Source organism: Azolla caroliniana, unplaced genomic scaffold (genome assembly GCF_043228905.1).
Source record: "Azolla caroliniana isolate FFs.n. ecotype wild unplaced genomic scaffold, voAzoCaro1.0.p SCAF_9, whole genome shotgun sequence".
NCBI classification, from domain to species: Eukaryota; Viridiplantae; Streptophyta; class Polypodiopsida; order Salviniales; family Salviniaceae; genus Azolla; species Azolla caroliniana.
In genome coordinates, this window is record NW_028230444.1 from 6,853,918 (window position 1) to 6,877,638 (window position 23,721).

A 23,721-nucleotide genomic window follows, 5' to 3' on the forward strand; every position below is an offset into this window, starting at 1 on the left:
AAATAATGGCATCATTTTAAAAGAAAGTGATGTTAACTACCACAATGGTAATTGCAAGAATTTGGCTAAGTTATTGCCAATGCGGCAATGTCTTGAGAGATATATTAATGTGTGATTACAAGGAGAATGCAACATATGGTTAATAAGCATGCTACCACTTTGAATCTAAGTAGTGCATGATGGGATGAGAAACAATGTTTCATTGTGCCTTGTCTTGAGTGAGAGAGAGAGAGAGAGAGAGAGAAAGAGATAGATGGATAGATAGATATATTATATTATCATCTTGGGAGGTCAAATATAACATGAACATGATGGAACTCATGAGTCCTTAGAGAGAGAGAGAGAGAGAGTAAAGTTAAAGAATTCCTTATGATTCTTTGACCGTTACATATGATTCTTTCAATGCTCAAAGAATCTAGAACAATGAAGGGTTGATATCTATGTGTATGTACTTACTTGGTGTTTGTTGATATAGGTGGGTAAGAAACCTTTATGGTGAGAGGGGCATTAGATTTTGATTATTTATATTAGGGAATGCGAAATCATAAGAAGGGAGTGTATAGGAAGCTAAAGAGAGTTGAAGAGAGCAATGTGCTATTCTAGTGACCAATGTGGCAATACTATGGGACAATGACAAAAGTTAGATTGGATAATGTGATGTACACTAATTATAGGGTCTACAATGGATGGGATATGTCACGTCTGCGTGAGAATCTCCATAAATAAATATTAGTCAACAATCTATGTTAATGGAGGCGTAAACCACAACAGAAAACACATGGCAAGCTTGGAGGTGACTTAGAACATGGTATATTGTTGTTATGCACACATGTGAAAAAGCGTTCGCATTCCGAGTATGGGCTTTTCTCCAATTCCAGGATTAGAGCATCTGATGCTTTTAGGTGAGAGGAATGGGCGTCTAGAATGCAAAAATAGTATATTGCAAAGCCTTCACAAAAACATCGAATTTGTCCGTATACTAATAAATATGCACAATCAAAATATAGTGGGAAACACCAAGCAACCTGACTTCAGGAACCAACTACCAACTGACCAACCAAAACCTCAACACTATATATATATATATATATATAGAGAGAGAGAGAGAGAGAGAGAGAGAGAGAGAGAGAGACTCACACACACACAAACTTAATATAAAGTTATTTATTTAAATCCATTAATGAAAAATCAATAATAAATCATGCGAGAAATCGAACAAACGGATGGTGTGTACAAATACAAGCAGGCGATGGACGTCACCGCCCACACATGGTCCTTGTGTGAGTGTGTGTGTGTGTGTGTGTGTGTGTGCATGTGTCTGCACGTGCGTGCTTGTGTGTGTATGTGTGAAAATTCAAGGAATTGGTGTTTTGTTGTTGGCGGGGAGACAAGGGGAGAGGGGTATAATCACAATTATGGAAAATCTTGTGATTTGTATCTACCCCTGCTTCTTCTTCTTCTTCTTCTGTTCATGGTTAACAAATGGTAAAAAAAAATGAGGCATTTTGTCATTGGTGGGGAGGGAAGGGGTAGGGGGGTATAATCACAATTATGGAAATCCTTGTGTTTTCTATCTACCCCTTCTTCTTCTTCTTCTTCTTCTTCTTCTTCTTCTTCTCATGGTTAAACAAATACAAAACTGAATAAAGCATTTTTGTTGTTGGTGGGGAGGCAGGGGACAGGGGTATAATCACAATTATGGAAAATGCTTGGTATTTTCTATCTACCCCTGCTTCTTCTTCTTCTTCTGCTCATGGTTAAACAAATACAAAGCAAAATAAGCATCAATATGCTATGTCCATATCTTCTTGATCAAGAAAAGGATTCAGGTATGTCTCCCCTCTAGGATCTTAGACAGGTCCATCTCTGTATTCAGAGCTTTATATTGATTGCATGCAGTAGTAGAGAAGGTAGGATCGTCAGATTGTGTGTGTTTGTGTGTGAGAAGAGTCTAGTGATACATTTGTATATTACTTATTTATGCCAAGGAAAGCTTATTCTTTTTTTGTTTTCCCTTGAATTCTTCTTAAGGTGAGGCACATTCTTTATTATCTTCTATTCAAATCAGATTCAAACAGAGGATAACGTAAAACTATATCCAGTTTTTTCATCATGTTTTCTCCTTAGCCTAAGGTAATATATTCATCTTTTAGCTTTAAATTACAGATAAATATGTATAGATATAGCTATGTCCATATACAGCCAAATGATTATACATGCATAACTATCGTTGTTTTGTTCATATTTTTGTGGAATTGGATTGGATGATTCTGTAGTAATCCATTTATTTCTTTGTTTATATATAAGACTGAGTTCGATTCCCATTGATTTTGATATGAATAGTTGATGCCATTTTTAAGGATGATTTCAAAAAGAATAAGCCCAGAGCTCCATTTTTACTATATTTCAATCTGTGTTTTTGTACAAAAAATAATCATGGTAATCATCTCATCCTGTCATCTTTAGTTCAAACATTACTACAGAATCAGCCGATTCTGGGACTTTCTTGTATCTGCAGCCAGAAAACTGAGGAAAACTCGTACTACTCATAAACTGCCCGAAATTCAATCAGTATTTGCATTAACGTTCTGCCAAAACTTTAATCAGCACGTGCCTGAAAATTTGGACACTTATTGTGGCATTATTATGAATAATATTGCTATTTGATGGCATTAATCATATTAAAAAACCATGCAATGAACCAACTTCAATTGTGTTAAAAACAAAAGAATAATCATAAGATTTGATACAATCAAGCATGGTATATTGTGTGTAAAGAAGGGGTGTTGATCCTGTTGCGCTTTTTGTTAAGCTTATTTAGTTGCTTGGAAAATTAGGGGTATTAAAAAATACAATTTGCTAAATATGAGTAAATGATTGATTTTGGAAGACAATCAAACTATTATAAAATCTCTTATTTCTTTCTTTATCAGGTACACTTGCAGAGACCATATTTATATTATAAATTATAACTGAGGACTACTTTCACAGTGTTTGAGTAGGTTCACACCTCGTGAACCTGATGAGGCTAGATCGAACCTGGGACGGACATTTTTGCAAATAGATATATTAAGAACCATTAAATATAGCAAAAGATTGGAATTTAGAAGTTAAGGAAACAACATTCATGACATTAAAATGAAGGCAATACTATTAGTATTGGCTTGTATCTTTCATTTTATGATCTTGATGATATGTGTAACCGGTGATGCCTCCCATGCAAAGATGTCTGAATATATCTTGTCAAAAGCTCCTTTTTTTCCAAATATTATTGTGAGTGGAAATATATCGGTGTCAGATGGCATAGAGAGTCTTACACTACATTCATTGGATTCTCGACCATTGCCTTTGGAGCGAACATGGCCAGTAAGATTTTCCAATACTCTAGTATAACTTTCTTTTAAAATATATATATTGTGCATGTAGGATATATAAAGTTAACAGTATTGTATGACTTGGTTGGTTGTATGGCCTGATCACATGGAAAATCCAGCACTACATATATTTCCATACTCATGGAAATCAATGCATATTCTACCTCAAATTTAATCTTTATTCTAAGAGGTGCATCGCAAATCATTATGCTAGAAGGAAAGTGTCATATGCTTCTGTGTGTGTGTGTGTGTGTGTGTATGTATATATATATATATATATAGCTTGAAATAATCATACAAGATCAATGTGTATACCACAAAACCTGTTGTCCATATAAATGTGGATGTAAAAAAAGTTGTGTTGTTGTAGAATTTGGAGTTGAGTTGGCCTTTTGCTATCGGAACAATAGTCGCATTTGTTGGTGGATCCTTGGGGTGTGTAGGTGGTATTGGTGGAGGTGGCATTTTTGTTCCTATGCTCGTGCTTATTATCGGATTTGATCAGAAATCCGCGACAGCTCTTTCAAAATGTTAGTATGATTCCGATGATTTTCTCTCTCTTAAATAATATCACTCTGATTTTTTATGCATGTGTCGCGGGAAATCATTATAACAAGACATAGATTTCTTTGGTTCAATTTCTTTAAATTTAGGCATGATCATGGGATCATCACTTGCGTCTGTCTGGTACAACTTCCGACTCAAGTCTCCGATTGTCGACTATGATCTTGCATTAATTTTCCAGCCTATGTTGATGCTTGGGATTAGCATTGGAGTGATTTTCAATGTGATTTTCCCCAATTGGGTTGTCACTATTTTGCTCCTAGTGCTTTTTGTAGGTAGTGATTCTTTTTATGTGGAAAATTTGATCTATATTCTATCGATAAAAAATCTTTCTCTTTACAAATGCAGAGACTGGTCAATTTTAAGGGCTTTTATTCATTTTTTTGCAGGGACATCTGCCAAGAGTTTTTTCAAAGCGATAACTCTTTATAGGAAAGAGACAACCCAGAAAACTGTTAGTTCTTGACAAAAAATAGTTACTGCTGGTGTTCAATCAAATAAAACCTTTTTTCCCTTCTTAATAAGTTGCAATTGTATATATTAATGGCAGCTTGATAAAGAAGGAAACCTACCTGCATCGTCATCCTTTGAAGAAGGTTTGGCAGAATGAAAATTGATGATAGATAATACGGATGCATACATACATGATACGCATAATATATATGTAATCTGTATGCATGAATGCATACATATAATATATATTCAATCTGTATGCATGCATACATACATATTTATATATTCATACATTGGAAATTATTTATGTAGATCATACTAACTTTCAGTGAAATTAACACTTCAGGTTTCGAAGATAGAGTCTATTTAGATTTAGAGTCCCCTCGCCTCAATAAGTGTGTATGTATCCTTCTTTCCTCGTCTGAAGTTATTATTATTATTATTCAAGATTAAATTTTATGTCCAACAATTAAAAACAACCAAAAAGATGTCATTGAACCATTTGCATTCTTACCTTTCCAATAGATGAAGGATAAAAAAAAGTAGTATTCTGATGCTAGTTGAGTTTAACTTCAACACTTATTTATATAGGTAACACTTTGAACTGTAATGGTTTTCTTGCACCAGAGGCACGTTAGGAGGAATTGGAAGAGTCTTTTGGCATTAAGTTATGTCTGGATTTCATTTTTGGTTTTACAAATTCTCAAGGTGAGTAGTTTAAACATTTTTTAAACCACCAATATATATATATATTTCATAACCTGAGACTATGCTTGCAATATAAATCAATCTTTATTCATACAGAACTATACTCGAACATGCAGCACACACTTCTGGGTCTTTAATATACTACAAGTATGCACTTCCATCTTTCTAAGTGCCATCATCATTTAAACTTAAAATCAGCTTAATACAATGAATGCTACTAAGTAGCCTTACTGGTAAAGATATTGGATAACCCAAATTTTCTTGTATTGAATTATTTTGGTAAGGTTCCAGTAGCAGCTTCAGTTTTCTTTGGCAAAGCAATCCAATTGTATATTAGAAACAAAAAGATGGTGCCAGATGTGGAAGGAACCTTAATTTCAGTAGCAGAGCTCCACTGGACAATGCCGATGCTGTGTGGATGTGCTTTAGTTGGACTTCTAGCTGGTACTGTCGGAGGTTTGCTTGGACTTGGCGGTGGTTTCATCCTCGGACCCGTTTTTCTAGAGATGGGCATGCCACCTGAGGTTTCAATGCTTAGGACCTATAATCACATTTTCCCTGAAGTTTTTGAGAAGCATTGAATAGTTTCCCCTTGTAGATAGAATGGATGGATGCCTTCACTTCCGAGTGAGCTAGGCCAATCAATCCCTCCCTTCTTTCACTTTTTTCATGTTTTGTGGAATTTTACTGTTACATTTAAAAATAGATCTATTTTGAATTTAGGTCGGGGGTGCAACTGCAAGCTTCGTCATGCTTTTCTCTTCATCGATGTCCGTCATTGAGTACCATTTGCTTCACAGGTTTCCTGTTCCAACAGGTAACAATCTCTTTCCTTTTTTATGACTTTATGCTACCCTCTTTGTAATCAATTAAGCAGCATAGCAACATAACCATCACACTTTCTGCTTTTTTCTTCTCTTCTGCTCTCTTCTAATAAAGGCTACTAAATTCTTAAAACCTTTGGGTCTTTCCATTGTGATGCATTTTTCTTTGTATTTAGCTAATTATATACATTCCCAAACCTGTGGTATTTGAGGCCAGAGAATTTGAAACACTTGATCATTAGGCTAATTAAAAAATCTGAATGGGATGGTCTTTTTTATGTATGAAATCAGATAAATATGACTTTTATCCTTGGATTCATTCATGATGCTAATTGGGTGCACGGACCCAAAAAACAAAAACATGCTTTGCTGCAGCATTCTATCTCTTTGCGATAAATATGGCTGCTGGATTTTGGGCTCAAATGGTGTTGCGGCGAATTATTGGTGTTTTCGGACGGGCATCAATCATAATATTCGTTTTATCCTTCGTCATTTTTGTTAGCGCCATATGCTTAGGTAAACAATTGAATATAATCGAAAATGTGATCCATATGTTTATTAACATTACTGAAAATTGTGAAGTAAATGTACTGCAATTTAGTGATTTTTGTCTACTTAAGATTGTATGCACTCTTAAGATTTCTTTCTACTTAATACATATATGTATGTATATTGTGGCATATAATCCTTGATTTTTGCTGGAGTTTCAGGTGGCTATGGAATTCATGATAGTCTCAATAAGCTGCATACTGGTGAATACATGGGATTCTTGAACCTATGCACATCTTCATGAGTAATGTTATCGTATATGTTGTTACAATATTCTCGTCAAACCATTTCGACATAGAATGTAAGTGCATAGATACATATACATACATCATAAATGATGATATATATATATGTATGTATGTAGGTAGCTGTGTCCATTATGTATGTATGCATGTAGACACGCACGTACACATTTAGTTTTGAGCTGAGGAAGAGGAAGCACAAAAAGAAACTTCATAATTGGACATGTGCATTTTCCCATGGATATATAAACTGAATGTCATGCAAACATGTGAATTATTTTGTGATAAGCCATCCATTGATGGAATAACAAAGTAGAAATTAGCTCCATGCTAATTGTATTAAAGGCAAATTATGTATGAAAATCACAGAATGTGTTTTTAGTTTGTAAGGCAGCAGGCTATCATCCAATGTGTTTGAAGTCGTAAAGATGCCATCGAATATGTTTAAGATTTACACACATCCCATTGTTTACTTAGTGTATTATAACTACTATTTATGGACTTGTATATTATGTTTGCAACTTTATACAAAAGAAAGGTTTACACGTATAACCAACATTATTAGACACCTTTGTTTAATTGACAAAAACTTATTGATGGTGATTTCATCTGACGTATACTTAGTGCTCTTGATTAGTTCATTTCTCAAAATATAATAATAATTTAATGTATTATGTTTTCAATACCAATATGTTTTAATTTTAATCCTAACTTTTTGTTGATGGCTTTAGGGTGGCCCCTCTCGCTAGTCTCTAGAGCTCTTTCCTTAGGTAACATATTAGCAAACTTGATTCTTATGTTTTTTTAGCAAACTAATCTTTCTTTACGTACAAGTCTAATGGCTAAGCCTTATTGATTTGAAAAGGTAATTGAGTGAGCACCATGAATTGTAGTGTGTATACTATCGTATCATAATGTTTAAATAACACTAATACATTGGTCATCCTGAAATTTGCATTTAGATTGGCCATGAAATTGTAGTGTGTCTACTATCTTTTCATAATGTTTAAATAACGCTAATACATTGGTCATCCTGAAATTTGCTTTTAAATTGTCTTTTTGCATATGCTTCCATTAGTTTGATTTAGTCTAATGATTGATTTTGGATTCGCATGAACTTATGTCATACTTTTTCCCGAGTGAAATTAGATAAACAAGGTGTGGCATTTGTGGGTTATAGTCTCAATTCTCAAGTAGACAACTGAGTTGGGATGGTGCATTCATACCAAAAAAACATTATTTCTATTTGTAATTAACTTAATTACTTTGAACAAGAAACATTATGTTGCATGAGAATTAGTAACCTCACTATATGTTAAGTATTGCCAATGAAGCTTTGTGTAATTGTCAGCGATTATTCTTAAAAGCAAGTTGACAAAACCTTGAAGAAGATTGTAGCCAATTGAGAAACTTCAGATACCATGCTTTCAAACCTTTTCGGTGATATAATTTTTGCATCATCACATGGTCATTGGAGATTTCAAAGGTTTTGTTTGTATATATTGTTATGATGAAGACACCATGACATATTTTAGCATGCGTGTGGGTCCAGCCTAAACACTATCAAGTGAACATCAAAAGTTATTATATGAGAAACATGATATCATTTCTATTGCTTTTGCATGCATAAGGTAAAATGTATGAGCATCATAAGATCTAGTGGATAGTCACTGGTTTGGCACCATATATCATCTAGCAAACACCATTCTCATTAATTAATTAAGAGGATTTTGATGAACTTGATGGATGAAAAAAAATCTCGTTTTTTTAGCATTTGAAAGCATATGATGCACATGAAAAATTACCTATAGTAGCTTATTCAAGGATACTCGAAATGAGGTAGTCGAAATCTCTCTTCCTAATACACATTGAAGTATTACCATATTTATGAGGAAGTTCACATGCATAAAAAGGAGTTCAACTTTGCCCCAAGTCAATTTTGCAAGTGATGAATAATGTAACTATATTACGGCCGTAACTCCACACAATGAACAATATTATGCTAGGATACTCGAAATGAGGTACTCTAAATCTCTCTTCCTAATACGCTAATTGAAGTACCATATTCACCAAGAAATTCACATATTTGAGAGAGAGACCTTATCCAAAGTCAATTTTGTAAGCAATGAACAATGTAACTATATTACTAGTGTAACTCTGCACAATGAACAATATTAAATTAGTAATCAATGCTACAACATTCTAAACACCTCCATCCACTGTATTAAATGAGATCCCCTATATGTCTATTTTTTTCCCCAAAAAACCTATATATTTTCACTACACTAGTTGATGTATTGTATTCATCAAGAAGTCCACAAGAGCAAAAGACCTAAGCTTTATCCCAAGTTAAAAAAATTAACTAATGAGAATGAACTATATCATAGTAGTAACTCTGGAAAATGAACTTTAATACATTAGTAACTTATGTTAGGTCATTTGAAACACCTCCAAGGAGCATGTTAAAGGAGAACTCTTAATCCTTCTTATTTCACTAATGGAAGTATTGTATTCACCTAGAGCTCAATTTTAATGTTAATTTCATGACATACGCATAATGCTTATCATGGGGCATACTTATGTGGCAAATGCTCATGCTAGCATGTGTGGGGATTGTTACGTCATGCAAGCATTGAACTTATATTGATGGCATTGGGGAATGTTCCATGGAGGGGAGGGCAACAATATTATAATGGTCGGTTTTACATGCAGTTAAATTTTTTGTGTGGTTTTCCGAAGAGAGAGAGAGAGAGAGAGAGAGAGAGAGTGTGTGTGTGTGTGTGTGTACTGACCACTCCAATATAAAGAGCCATGTTTGCTGAGCTTTTCATTTGCATTGCATTACATACCTTTGCTTGTTGAATGGACTAGAAATTTATTAATCAAATTTGACCACATTGCTAATTTCCTCGTACTAACCACTTCCCATGAACACTTTATGGCTACTTACCCGGTATTGTCGCTTGTTATACAAAAGAAAATTGTTTTCAATATGATTGACCACTTTTGTGATGAACGACTCCTTATTCATAAAGCAATGAGATCTAGTAAAGTGGAAAGGAATGCATTGGTAAACAATTCTTTTTATAAAAGCGAGGATAGTAAATCTAAATTAGCATCAGCATATGCAAACGACAATCATTCATTACTTGGTTTATCTTTTCCCGAAACTTAAGGTTTAAACTATTTGATGTCGTATGAATGTTGTCCATCTTGGATTTCACAATTGTTCCCTAGCTTTTTTCATAAGAGACCTACATTCATGTGAGATATGTAGCAACATAAATTTTTGGTGCATCCGCATAATCGATGCCATAGATTTTAACAACAATTCTATTCATTCATAGAATATTCACTCAACAATAACATTGTTACCGGCTTTGGTGGATGTAGTGTCATTCTTTGTATTTATAATTGTAGTGTTGTTTCAAGATTTGGTTTGGAGCACATGTTTCTTCCTTACTTTTAGGCTTTATCCATTCCTTGCAATGAAAAATCAACATATGTCATCCTTTGCATGCATGCACCGTAAGAAGTTTGTCTAACCATATGTTTACAAGGTTTTCATCGTTTACTATAATCAATCATGTTTATAGATCATCAACAATTCATATATTTCATTTCATGTTTTTTCTCTTTTGTACTTTATGAAGAAATGAGTCATTGGAGGTAGTTCTTGAGGAACATTTACTCTCTCTTTTTGGAAATAATGGCTTTCATTACATAAGAAAAAACACCACCATGACTAACTTACTACAAATTATAGAACCCCTTCTATCTATAGGATCTAAAGACTACTATGACTCCAAACTCAATGCCACCCTACACACCAATTCAAATGGTGAATATGATTATATGTGACCGACCTTGTAGAGTTCTCTCTCTTCATGGTTGAGATTTCGTCACCTCTCTAGCACTGCCATTTACTCTAGGAAAAACCTTGTTTTAGGAAAGGCTTAGTAATGCATTTTAAATGTCCGGTCTCATAGATTAGCAAAGATATGGCCCCAAATTGATTGGTGTCATTGTTGAATCTCAATATATGTGAAGACAGGGTATTGTATGTACAACTTATCTCTTTCTAATTTTGGGACACTTAAAGCAAGGTCGCTTATGGTCAAATAAATAGCACCATAATATTTCCTCGCTAAAGTTTGAGGTTGTCAATTACTATCATTCTACCAATAGTCATGAAGGTGCAACACTTCTTACACACTTAATGTTTGGCTATTTTTTAATAATATAACAACATATTGTTTTATCAACAAAATTAAGGGTGTCATGTTGTAAATATGATGTTTAAGATGGAGTGTCAACAAGGCAACAATTGTTCCCCTATCACTAAAGGAAACCAAGGTAGATCATCAAGAGAGAATGTGGGGGATGCTCCTTGTGATCCATCACATGTAGAGATTCTATTTATGGTTCATCATTTGGGTGCTAAGACATTTCACTTAATAGTCACGTGTTACCTTGATTACCTCTAGTATGTTCCTTCTTTATATGGTAGTATCCATTTATATTATTGTTTAACATAAACAACAAAGTTTAATGTCACAAAAAAGATGGATGGATATGTATTAGCGTGAAGCATCATGAAAAGCACATATTCTCTCACAATGGGTGCACAACACACCACATGATTGATTGTTTCAACCATGAAAGAAACATCCAATGTCGGCACGGAGGGCAAACAACAAATTTTAACTAGGAAAGCAATATGTATCCAATGCCCGAAGGGAGGAGACACATGATTTCTTTAACTCTATATATAGCCAAGGTCTACAAAAGAGGATAAAAGGATTGTTTCAACTAGGAAAGCAATATGCAGTGTCTGCAGAAGAAGACAAAAGGGTAGTGTAAGCAAGGAAAGCGATGTCCAATGTTTGCAAAGAGAACAAAATGTCTATTTTAACTAACCAGGGAAGCATTAGGAGATGTCCAGAAAGAGGATAAAAAAGGACCCTTTAAAACTAGGAAAGCAATAGCCAAGGTCTGTACAGAGGACACTAGACAGACTGTCAAGCCCAGCCAATAGCCAATGTCTGTAAAGAGGACAACAAATTGTCAAGCACAGGAAATCAATGTCCAATGTCAGCAGAGAGAAACAAATGTCAGCAATAGCCAAGGTCTGTACAGAGGACACTAGACAAATTGTCAAGCCCAGCCAATAGCCTATGTCTGTAAAGAGGACAACAAATTGTCAAGCCCAGGAAATCAATGTCCAATGCCAGCAGAGAGAAACAAAGGGACTCTTCGGATGATTAAACGACGAAAGCATAGCCAACACCGGTGTAGAGCGTGGGCGCAAGACCGACTTTACTACATACATACATACATACATACATACATACATACTGTTACTCTACTACTAAAATCTACTATTACTAGAGTCGGCTACTTTGGAGTGTCATGAGAGGTGGGGGTTAAGTCTATAATTGTGGGGAAGTAGAGAGTCAGTCATGTACTAATAATAATAATGTTCACCATATCTTCACCATCCATGAATCTCTCTCTTTCTCTCTTCATTCCTTCCCTTCATAAATCTCTCTGTCTCTCTTCATGACAGAGACAGCCAGAATGAGAGACTGAGATAAAAGTGTATATACTATACATATACCTGCATTTCCCATTCTTCTTCTTCTTCACATGGCCATGTATACATACATTATTACATACATAAAGACTGAGAAGCTCTCTGTTTCTCAGTCTAGATATTATTAGTTGTATACAAAACACACACACTCACACTCACACACACACACATATGGCATCTCCCCTGTTCCTCCCCTGTTCCTCTTCTTTTTTTCTTCTTCTTCTTCTTCTTCTTCTTTCTCTTCTTCATTTTCCTTTGCATTCACATTCTTCAGATTCTCTGGCTCAGGCATACAATGTGAGCTATGACCATCGCTCTCTCATCATCAATGGGCACCACAGGATCCTTCTCTCTGGATCCATTCATTACCCCAGAAGCACCCCACAGGTACTAATATCACCACCATTACCTTTACCATTACCATTACCATTACCTTCACCATCACCACCATTTCATCTGAAACCAATGTTCTCCCATAGATAGAAACCGAAGGATGAGTCGATAGCTCTTATTTTTATTTATTTATTAATCTGGGAAAATTGGTTAAGTTATCATGTAATGTAAGCAGAAATATGGAGAACCCCAAACCCCTGCGGTTTGGGAGAATGAGTTTTAGTAAAAATACTTTGATTTTTTAGAAGATATCTTGCCGCTAAATTTAATTCTCTCTTCTAATTTTAGCTCTTATTACACATACACATACACTTGGCACTTGCATTTCCATATATTTGTACCAGACATCACATGGATACCTACTGCATTATCTTATTCCTGGCTTTCTGTTGTCTTGTGATTTTGGTGGGGGCAGATGTGGCCAGATCTCATCGGAAAGGCAAAAGAAGGAGGTATTGATGTCATTGAAACTTATGTTTTCTGGGACCAACATGAACCTGCCAAAGGAAAGGTAAGCTTTGCTCATTAGTTTATCTAGAAAAGAGCATACTTTTAAATGCTATTTCTGGATCATTTTATCCATCCTAAGTATTATTTAGAGGAAGAATCTATGATACTCCAAATTTTATAACCATTTGCCAAGGTAACATTACCAAAATGTTAATTATCAAAGCAACCCTATGCCATATTTACCAAAATACCCCTACATTTTGTGAAATCACCTCATTTTTTACAAGTTTGCTCATGATGCAGTTAGGTCAATTTACAATCATATTAGTTTTATGAGAAGGCTCAATTTTGTACCCAATATAATCTCCAAAACACTCCCTAATTTCTCTTTTATTCTCCCCCCCAAAATGATCACTCCCAACTACTTCAATGTTTTTGTCATTTCTCTCAATGGCATCAATCAAACCGCTCCCCTAACAATTGTATATAGTGTTCGAGCTATTCGAGCAATTATATGGTCCATTCATATCTCCCTTTATTCCCTAAGTGCATTCGTAGAGATTGTAATGGAAACATAGAAAATAACTCTTATTGTCGGAAAATCTTCTTGTCCATTTTCTTTGTTTACAGTATGACTTCGGAGGAAGGAGAGACCTTGTGCGATTCGTGAAGGAGGTACAAAATGCAGGCCTCTTTATGAACCTTCGGATCGGTCCCTACATCTCCGCAGAATGGAACTTTGGGTTTGTTCCTACCATTTCTTTAGCTGAGCATGAAACACCCCCACACACATACACACACAGAAGCATGAATACTTACATATAGGTATACAAATACATGGATGAAAGAATATCTAATTAAAACACATACACATACACATACACATACACATGTATGTATGTATGTATGTATGTATGTATGTATGTATATGTATGTATGTATATGTATGTATGTATATGTATGTATATGTATGTATGTATATGTATGTATGTATATGTATGTATATGTATGTATGTATATGTATGTATGTATGTATGTATGTATATATGTATGTATGTATGTATGTCATTGAGGCTTTGAAGCCTTTACGTGTAATCGTTAATTTAGTTTTGAACTCATGAGAAACATAATGTGAAACAGGGGCTTGCCTGTCTGGTTACACCTTGAGCCTCATGTTGTATTCAGGACAGATAATGTGCCATTCAAGGTTCATAGCAATCTCTTAATAAGTTTTATTATGTCTCAATGCCTCCTCACAGTGAGAGAGTTTAAATATCAATGGTGCTTGGTATTTGGCTCAGGCTCATATGCAAAACTTTGTGGGGAAAATTGTCAACATGATGAAAGAAGAGGGATTATTTGCATGGCAAGGGGGTCCCATTATCTTGGCACAAGTAAGTTGAATTCTCTTAGTCCGAAGACCATTAAAATGTATATGATCGAGATTTTGATATAATATGGTTATTATATAACTGCATTACCTAGAGTTATTCAGAAAATGCATGGTAAAGGACAATGTAAAAAACCCCCAAGGGTTGGAAAAGATGACTATTGCATAAGGAAATAATTCTGTCTCCAATCTCACACAAGAAATAATGGTGTTGCAGATAGAAAATGAGTTTGGAACGTGGCCATTGGGGACGTCGGAGCATGCTTATGCAATGTGGACGGCTAAAATGGCTACCTCAATGAATACAGGTGTGCCATGGATCATGTGCCTACAGTTTGATGCCCCTGATCCAGTGGTAAGGGAGTTATCTGTATACATATGTTTACTGAGTATGATCTGGATGCATATATTTACTGAGTATGATCTGGATGCATATATTTATATATTTACTGAGTATGAAGGCATGGTTTTCCTGTTTTGATCTAACTCTTAATCATATTTATCTAACAGATTAATACTTTCAACTCTTATTATGCTGATAACTTCTATCCAAATGGAGATGACAAGCCCAAAATGTGGACAGAGAATTGGACTGGTTGGTGAGTAGAGAAAGATTGTACAAGTCTCTTTGTGGCATCCTTAAAAACTTTGGAGTTTTAATTGCCTCCTGAGTTGTAGGTGTGTGGCTTATCTCTTTACACCATTTGTAATATCTATAGGTTTCAGTCATATGGGAAACCCACTCCATACAGGCCTGCAGAAGACTTGGCGTTTTCAGTCTTGAGATTTTTCCAGAAGAATGGAAGTTTTCAAAATTATTATATGGTAAGGATTTTTGTTGTATTAAAAATGTTTGTTCTTCTTGAAAGAGAGACAGACAGACAGACAGACAGAAGAGAGGCTCTTTTCATATGTTATTAGTATCATGGCGGCACAAATTTTGGTCGGACTGCTGGTGGCCCGTTTATAACGACGACATATGACTACGATGCTCCACTTGATGAATATGGTATGAGATTCTATAAAGTGTTCTAAAGTTTTTCCCTGTTCCATTGCTTCTTTGCTTCTGCAGTAGTGAAGAGGACAAAACCCTATTTCCAGTTGATTACGGATTTGTTCACTTTACTCTGATGCCAAATATATGTATAACGTATTGATTGTCCAGGCCTAATCAGGCAACCCAAATGGGGTCATCTCAAGGATATGCATCAAGCTCTTAAGCTATGTGAACCCGCCATGGCTTCTGGAGATGCAACGATCTACATGTCACTTGGGCCAAATCAAGAGGTGAATCAATAGAACCAATTGAAGTTCTTAATTGAAGATTTTTCGGCAGAATTCAAATCCAATATTGGATATAAATCACATCATATTGGTAACAGGTCTATGCTTATACCAATGAGACAGAACAATGTGCCGCGTTTATATCAAACAGTGATACAGCCGACGCAACTGTGGAGTTCAATGGCCATTCATATGATCTTCCCGGGTGGTCTGTTAGTGTGCTTCCAGACTGCAAGAATGTCGCATTTAACTCAGCGAAGATTGCTTCTCAAACTTCCATCATGGCCATGAAAGCTGTGCAGAGTTTCTCTGGGGCAAAATGGGAATGGTATCCTGAATTTCCGGGGATATGGAGCGAGAATGTTACTACTGATATGAGATGTATTGAGCAGATCAGCATCGCCAAAGATGAAACAGATTATCTTTGGTATACAACCAGGTAACGCCATTCATCCTCAAGCTAGGTCAGTTCTATTTGTTCTTTTCTCTCTTTTGTACTTCTCTTAGATATTTGAAGAGAACTCTATTTGAGATATTTCCAACCGCAGGAACCAGAATCAATATATTGTTGATTTTGGTTGTAAATGTATTCTTTCTTTGTCTATGTGCAATCTCCACCTTGAGGGTGAGAATACATCGTCATTTTCATCATAATCGGTTTCTCTTTCTTTTTTCTTTCACATCATCATGTAATGTTCATCTCATGTGCCACTAAACCCTAAACCCTAAACTCTAAAAACCTAAACCCCAGACCTTTAATTTCTTTCTTTCTTTGTTGTCAATTAAATTGTATCACCTTGCGTGTACCTATTGAGTATATTACTGAGTTTTCCTTCTTAGAATTTATCTTTATCCTTACTCTTGTGTTGGGTGCTAACAGAAGTCTTTATACATGTGTTCAGTCTACAGATTTCTGAAAATGAACCCTTTCTTCAAAATGGCTCCAAGCCTATTCTGATGATTGATTCCATGAGAGATGCAGTTCATGTCTTCGTAAATGGAGAACTCATAGGCAAGTCTTCCATTCAAATTTTTCTACTAGTTCGTCAGTTTTATTTGGAGATCTAAGCTGTGAAGATAAATAAATTGATAAATCTATGGTGAAAAATGAAAAATAATCTTACAATAAATTCAAAAGGTCTAGAGACAATTACTCTTAGTAAAAGAGATCAAATCTCAATGTAAAAGACAAGACATAATGTGTCACTGCATAGTCTTTGATTCAAGCACAACCATTTGGTTTCACTGTTGTGAAGTATTATCTTTACAATATCTATTCAAACTGAGCTTCTCAAATGAAACAAGGGAATTAAAAATGATGCAGTGGTTTCTTTGCTTTTTCATCAGTCAGTGGTCAAGGGCAATGGGGGAGTCCATCCTTGCAAATCGTACAACCGATCATGCTCCGTGCAGGGAAAAATGAAATCGCAATTTTGAGTATGACCATAGGATTACAGGTTTGGAAAATGCTTCTCTTCTTGATCTATATATGAGAAGGCAATAATAATGGTCAGACAGTCTTTCATACATTGATATATTAATTTGGAGTTTGATGTCTCTAGACTGGTGCGACTGGTTACGACTTGACCGGTACTGGCATACAAGGGTCGATATATGTCGATGGTCTTCAAAATGGTACCTTGGACTTATCGACCCAAAGATGGATTCATCAGGTAGGAACAACAAAATTAACATGATACTACATGCTAAAGCAGTGAAAACATTGCCCTCTCTCTCTCTCTCTCTTATGTCCTTTATATAAACATATGCTTGAGTGTAATGGTTGAATAGTTTGTTGTGTATGACTGTGTTTGGAGTCTTCTTCTTCTTTTTTGCATATATGTAGGTTGGAATTAAAGGGGAAACTATGAAGATTTACGCACCCGATGGAATCAACAACATTCGGTGGTCTCCAGGATCTGACATGCCAAAGAATCGGCCGTTAACGTGGTATAAGGTGTGCGTCATCTTTGTTTAAATTAAATGTGGAAATACATAAATGAAGCCTAAAGAATGCTTTGTTTTACGTTGATGGTTGATGGTTGGTGTGTTCCATTGCAATAGGCTTACTTTGATGAGCCAACTGGTGATGATCCCGTGGCGCTAGACTTAAGTAGCATGGGAAAGGGGCAAGTGTGGGTTAATGGAGAAAGCATCGGCCGGTTTTGGCCATCATATGTGGTTCCTTCCAATAGTTGCTCGAGTGGTTGTGATTATAGAGGAACATTCAACTCAACCAAATGTGTGACCAATTGTGGGGAACCTTCCCAAAGATGGTGAGGTTATTTGGATATCTTAAATAATACAAATAACCCCAACCTTTTTTTTTGTGTGCTCTTGCTTATAATAAGAGAGGAACACATGTTTCGTATATCATATCAATTCCTACTTAGTAGTAAGGCGATAATGTATCATGTTGTGCTATGCATATGGAGTGTCTTTCTTGTACTATACTTAAAAAAGGATTATCCTAAGCGGGGTTTGCGATGTTTCATGTAGGTATCATGTTCCACGGTCGTGGTTAAAGCCAAAGGATAATCTTGTGGTTCTTTTCGAGGAAACCGGTGGTGATCCAACGTTGACATCACAAGTGGTTAGGGTTGTTGATACCATATGTAGCTACATCGGGGAGAATTATCCTCCACCTCTTAGTGGATGGTCATCGGAGTTGGCAAACATAAGTTCTCCACTTTTGAGCTTGGAATGCGGAAAAGGTCAAAGCATCGCGTCCTTGAAGTTTGCTAGTTTTGGGACTCCGACCGGTCAATGTGGGAACTTCCGACGAGGGCTTTGTCATGCTCCACAATCCCTAGAGATCTTAGAAAAGGTAAAATATGTCTTGATTCATTCATCCCTCAGGTGCATAAAATTTTGATCTTATATTTATGTATTGGTTTGGTTTGGTTTGGCAGAGGTGTCTTGGCCGTAAAAGGTGTAGTGTCATCGTTTCGTCTTTCATGTTTGGAGGGAATCCATGCCCACAACAAAGCAAGAGTCTTGCCGTAGAAGCACAATGCATATGACACCCACCCCCTCCAATAATAAAGAAGAAAAAATTATCGTACCAAAAAGTGGACATGTTCTCCTTCAGGTTGTAACCTTGGGGTTGTAACCTAGGAACCTAAGGTTTCATAATCTCCCCAATGGCCCTTACGAACATGTGGAGCTTCGAGGATAGATAGATAAATAAGATGGTGAAATGTGGCTTCTCATCTAGGGCAACACTCTGATACACTTCGACACCATAAGAGAAAATAGCAACAATGATATTACCAAAAACTCTTGCGGCTTCAATATTGCCATAAACGTAGCTCAACAATAAAGTAAAAATGTCCGGAGGAATTAAGCACATGAATCATATTTAAGCTCGTGAACAACTTTCCTGTATGATGATATGTTAAGATATCGTTGTTCTTGTCTCAAAGTGTGCTTTTTGAGTGTTGTAGTTAAGCAATATCAACTCGTGCACAGAAATGAATTTCGGCTTGAGAAAGAATGAACAAGTATAATGAACAAAGTGTTGATTGAGCCAAGTTTCTTATGAGAATTTTGAATTGGCACATTTTCAGTTGCCATAATTTCCAATAGCATCTCCTAATTAAGGTCCATTTTTATATACATCACAAGGAGATATGTATATGAATGAAGCAATGCCATGCTAGATTAGGTGAAAGCTTGATCATCAATATATGATCAAAAGATTCATGATCCTTATGAGTTGTCCCATTCTCCTCATATGTTCTATGCAAAGATATTGGTTGTGCCACAATTTGACTCATAACTTGCCTTTCTCATCCCTCTAAATGCTTTATTGGTCAAATATTAAGTTCTCAAATGCCAAGAAAAATGTTTTGACAACTTCATCACTTCAAACTTTTCTACCTTTGAACCTTATGAGTACATCTTGCTTTTGTCATATTTTTGCCAAAATATTTGTTTCCTACAATGCATTTAGAAACCTCAAGGATCATAACTAATGACAAATAGATCAAAATGCCCACAATAGAGTAGATGTTATTTCACACAATTCCATTAAACCTCACGACACATTCTTATATGTATACATCCATCCTTCCAACAATGATCGTTATCAACATCTTGCCCTCACCATACTTCATATCGTCTACTGAGACATTTGGCCTAAATTCGTATACATACATTGAAACTACATGAAGACGTAAAGATTTCGCATAGAAAATTAAGACTTATATCTTTATTTGGACACCAAAACTGACCTAAGTTCTCCACCCCCCCCTCTCTGTCTACACACACACACACACACACACACACATTACAACTTGTAGGGTTTTCTATGACTTCTATCATACCATTGTACTCTCTCAATGAACATATTTTGGCTAATACATTATTCCGTAATTACATGGTTGGTAACTAAGAATTATAGTTAACAATGGTGTGAGGAAATTTGGTATCGGATCTTTGGCTATAGTAAACAAAAGTGTAGATACATTTATGTGACAAACTTTTATCAAGCCATAGTTCCTTTTGCATTTCCCAATTCCCATGGTCATACTTATTGCAACTTCTATCACCTTCATTTTGGATTGGTGTTGTAAACTATGTTTTTAATTTTTCAATACTTGGATCTTGCCTATATGTTATATGAAGCTAGAGCCTAGAGGGTGGAGAGATACACATACTTATATGTATAATAGTAATTCAAAAGCATTCAAACATTAAGGGCAATAAAGTTCCTCTTGCTTTACACTAGAATTCCACCTCATGGGATCGGGCAAAGTAGTTGAATATGGAAAAATACCTTTGTCAATATCATAGTCTTCCAACAGTAATTTATGTCCATGTGATTGAAAGGGAAGGATCTCTCTTTGCACATTAGAATCCTCTTCTTTGATAGGAACTATTCTACCACCTATGCAGCCTTGTGGTCATCCCAAACTTGCCTATCCAACATAGCATTGGGGAATGGGTGACCCTCATATGCCTATGCACACTTGTTGCTTCGTTTTCTGTAGATCATGCACTTCAATGCAAAAGGGTTGGATCTCTATGTTGATGCTCCAAAAATAAAATGCATGTATACATAATATATTAATAATTATAAAATCTCAAAAGAAAATGTCTATGATGCTTAATGTTTTACTTTTTGTGCATATACTTTGGGTCTAAGCGTGTAAGAATTGATGACTTCAAGCTATGGTGGCATTGGGCTTTTTCACATAAGAAAGAAGTATCTTGGGAAAATGTTAAATATATAATATCTTAGAAAATAATATCCTCTAGGTAATCTATAACTACATTACAATTTGTTTTCTACTAGCCTATTACATAAAGATCCAATATAGGTTTTGTTGTTGTAGAGTATATGTTTCACTTTCAAAATGTAATAAAAGTTGACGCATGCCATGGTCTTTGGAGAATCAAGAGATTGATTTAATCTAGTATAGAAAAGAAGGGGGAAGCCCCTTCTACAAAGAAAATCAAACTACACTTCCCTTTAGAGATGAGCGCCTTGGATTTGTGTTCTAGATGAGAAGCATTCATTTATGTAATTATATTGATTTGTTTTGTAATTGTATAATGATTTGACTTGAAATCATTAGACATTGGCTTGAAATAAATTATAATATACTTTTCAAAGCAATATCACATCAATCCAATACATATCGTGCAATTTGAAAAAAGCACAAATTAGCCTCACTTCAAGACTTTTGAAAGATTGTCTTGTACTTCCTACTTGTCCCCTTTAGATTTATTTGGTAACAACCTAATGAAAATCTAAGAAGATACATAAGATGTAGAGTGACCAATGAGTGATTTGACCCGTGCTTGGCCTAAATAGGAGAAAGCAAGACGTCACGAGTAAGACTTTTAAGACGTTAATCTTTCCTACTCAAGTATCATTCAAGAAATATCTAATGTGTAACTTGTGGTTGAATTTATTTGCATGGTGTTATGTGTAGCACTTGTGTGTGTGAGAGGGAGGGAGGGATAAGATAGGGATTACATGGGTTGCGTGGAACCATATAGCAACCCCGAAATGCTTGGGGGAAGCAATCATGTATATGATGGCTCATAGATTTTGTAATTGCAAGATATTTGTTTGCATTCACAACCATAGATACCTATTGTCAAGTATTTTATTGAAGAGGTTGTAACAAATGAGAAGACAATGATTAAGGCATCCTTGGTGGCTAATATTTAATGGAAGTATTTCATTTAAAATTCCTAGTCCTTCATGTGCTCAACACTTGGTTGTCTCATGGCACAAAGTGCTCACTGTATTTGCATGAATGGACGTCACACGATCATCTAGTAGAGAGCACTATAATTCATTTGCAAAAAGAGTTACTCAACTCTTCTCAATTATTATGTTAATAAATCCCATCTAATTATGGGTTTATTTGGCAACACTTACAAAGTATAATATTGATATGGAGCCCTTTACCTATACAAAATAGAACCCTAAACCCTAAACCCTAAATCAAACTACAAAGTAATGGGTTTTTGTGGTCATAAGACTTTGTTTTTATAAGCGACTGTTACTCTCCTACATCATTGCTCCATTGAATACTGTTATGGATATCTTCTAAATTTGAATAAGAATGGAAAGTAGGTAGGTCGGATTCTAAATGGCCACTTCTAGCAAAGGTTTTCATTTGGAGTGTATTGATTGGGAGCTTACCTTTGGAATTAGCTCTAAAGAGATGTATATTGACAAGATATTGTTCTTCTTTTGTATTGTTCAAGTGAAGATAGTACTCATAGTTTTATATGATGCTGGGTTCCTTGTCATATGGCAAGCTTTTTCATGTTATTTAACACCAAGATAATGGGTGTTTGTGCAATTTACACAGCTCAACTTGAGATAAGAGGTGGAAATTAGTTTCCTCTTTCTAAGATATTAGGGATTGTGTCATATTTAGGATATGCTAAACTCTTTTATATTTGATGGTAGGCATGAAGTTAGAGTGTATCTACGATAATTGAAGGGAGTATTGATGTGATAGTTTTGTTTATTGGTGCTAGTTAAAACTCTTTACTCAATGGAGTGTTGGTTTTGCTTGTTGGCAATTCAACATGCCCCACTACCCATATTTGTGGTATGATTGTAGTGTTTTCACACACATTTATTAATATAATTTTGTTTTCATCGAGTACATCTCTCTCTCTCTCTCTCATACTACACATGTTGCACCTAAATACAAAACCATATTCTTCGCAGAACGGGGAAACCGTACACATTGATACATGTTAGACCCCATCTTGTTATCTACCATTCGAACCATTGCTTCCATGCGACTTAGCTCACATGCATCGCGGACGGGGCATTGGGGCACAAGTGATGAGAGTGGCCGGCTATGCACACTTTGCCCTAAACAAGTTCAAGAGTATGAGTATCACACTTTGATACAATGCTCTGCCTTTGATCATATTCGACCATGCTTTCCACATCTCTTCGACCGAGCCCAATCCTTGCACAAATTTCTCTCACAACCACAATGTACTCTCTCGATTGCAACATTCATTGGTAAAGTTCTTGAACATCGAGAGTCGTTACTCGCTTTCACATGTAACACGTGAAATGTAATATTTTTGGTCTCATAGGTCATATTTGACCTCCGAAGACGATAATATAATCTCTCTCTCTCTCTCTCTCTCTCTCTCTCTCTCTCTCTCTCTCTCTCATTGAGCATCAAGCATCATCATCACATGAGCATTGTTTCTTCAAGGCCACGAACATTCTCTATCCCTATCTCTTTGTGTTTGTATTGTTGAAGGAATAATTCGTTACAACAACATGATAGTGTGTCTATTTTTGTTTATTCTAAAACTAGAAGTTGAGGTTATCGTTTTTAGCATTTGTAAGCTCAATTGAACATATGAGGTAAAAGATATGCGTAAAACAAGCTAA

The 23,721-nt window shown here is 35.7% G+C and overlaps 2 protein-coding genes across 2 annotated transcripts; both read left to right on the forward strand.

Moving 5' to 3' along the window:
- The first annotated feature begins 1,762 nt into the window (after window positions 1–1,762).
- LOC147860058 (sulfite exporter TauE/SafE family protein 4-like) lies at window positions 1,763–6,892 on the forward strand. Its single transcript, XM_087324592.1, has 13 exons — window positions 1,763–1,829; window positions 2,934–3,366; window positions 3,745–3,904; window positions 4,028–4,213; window positions 4,328–4,392; window positions 4,489–4,534; window positions 4,738–4,790; window positions 5,019–5,099; window positions 5,196–5,246; window positions 5,384–5,623; window positions 5,823–5,916; window positions 6,299–6,439; window positions 6,634–6,892. The coding sequence occupies exons 2-13, from the start codon at window positions 3,139–3,141 to the stop codon at window positions 6,714–6,716; spliced, it is 1,428 nt and encodes a 475-aa protein (XP_087180718.1). The 5' UTR covers window positions 1,763–1,829; window positions 2,934–3,138; the 3' UTR covers window positions 6,717–6,892.
- Window positions 6,893–12,463: 5,571 nt separating this feature from the next.
- LOC147860059 (beta-galactosidase-like) lies at window positions 12,464–19,405 on the forward strand. The gene is made up of 18 exons (XM_087324676.1): window positions 12,464–12,697; window positions 13,119–13,214; window positions 13,784–13,896; window positions 14,294–14,360; window positions 14,455–14,547; window positions 14,761–14,898; window positions 15,054–15,142; window positions 15,263–15,368; window positions 15,465–15,552; window positions 15,709–15,830; window positions 15,926–16,266; window positions 16,730–16,843; window positions 17,179–17,284; window positions 17,390–17,500; window positions 17,674–17,784; window positions 17,892–18,103; window positions 18,327–18,654; window positions 18,740–19,405. Exons 1-18 carry the CDS (start codon window positions 12,482–12,484, stop codon window positions 18,848–18,850), a joined length of 2,562 nt encoding a protein of 853 aa, XP_087180802.1. The 5' UTR covers window positions 12,464–12,481; the 3' UTR covers window positions 18,851–19,405.
- The last annotated feature ends 4,316 nt before the right edge of the window (window positions 19,406–23,721 follow it).

Bases quoted from the DNA above. Each gene is read 5' to 3' on its own strand.
- LOC147860058 (XM_087324592.1), top strand. From the start codon at position 3,139: ATGAAGGCAATACTATTAGTATTGGCTTGTATCTTTCATTTTATGATC. The intron at 4,393-4,488 runs GTTAGTTCTTGA...TATTAATGGCAG, and splicing joins AAGAGACAACCCAGAAAACT to CTTGATAAAGAAGGAAACCT. The intron at 5,917-6,298 runs GTAACAATCTCT...GCTTTGCTGCAG, and splicing joins CAGGTTTCCTGTTCCAACAG to CATTCTATCTCTTTGCGATA.
- LOC147860059 (XM_087324676.1), top strand. From the start codon at position 12,482: ATGGCATCTCCCCTGTTCCTCCCCTGTTCCTCTTCTTTTTTTCTTCTT. The intron at 13,897-14,293 runs GTTTGTTCCTAC...AATGTGAAACAG, and splicing joins TCCGCAGAATGGAACTTTGG to GGGCTTGCCTGTCTGGTTAC. The intron at 15,831-15,925 runs GTGAATCAATAG...TATTGGTAACAG, and splicing joins CACTTGGGCCAAATCAAGAG to GTCTATGCTTATACCAATGA.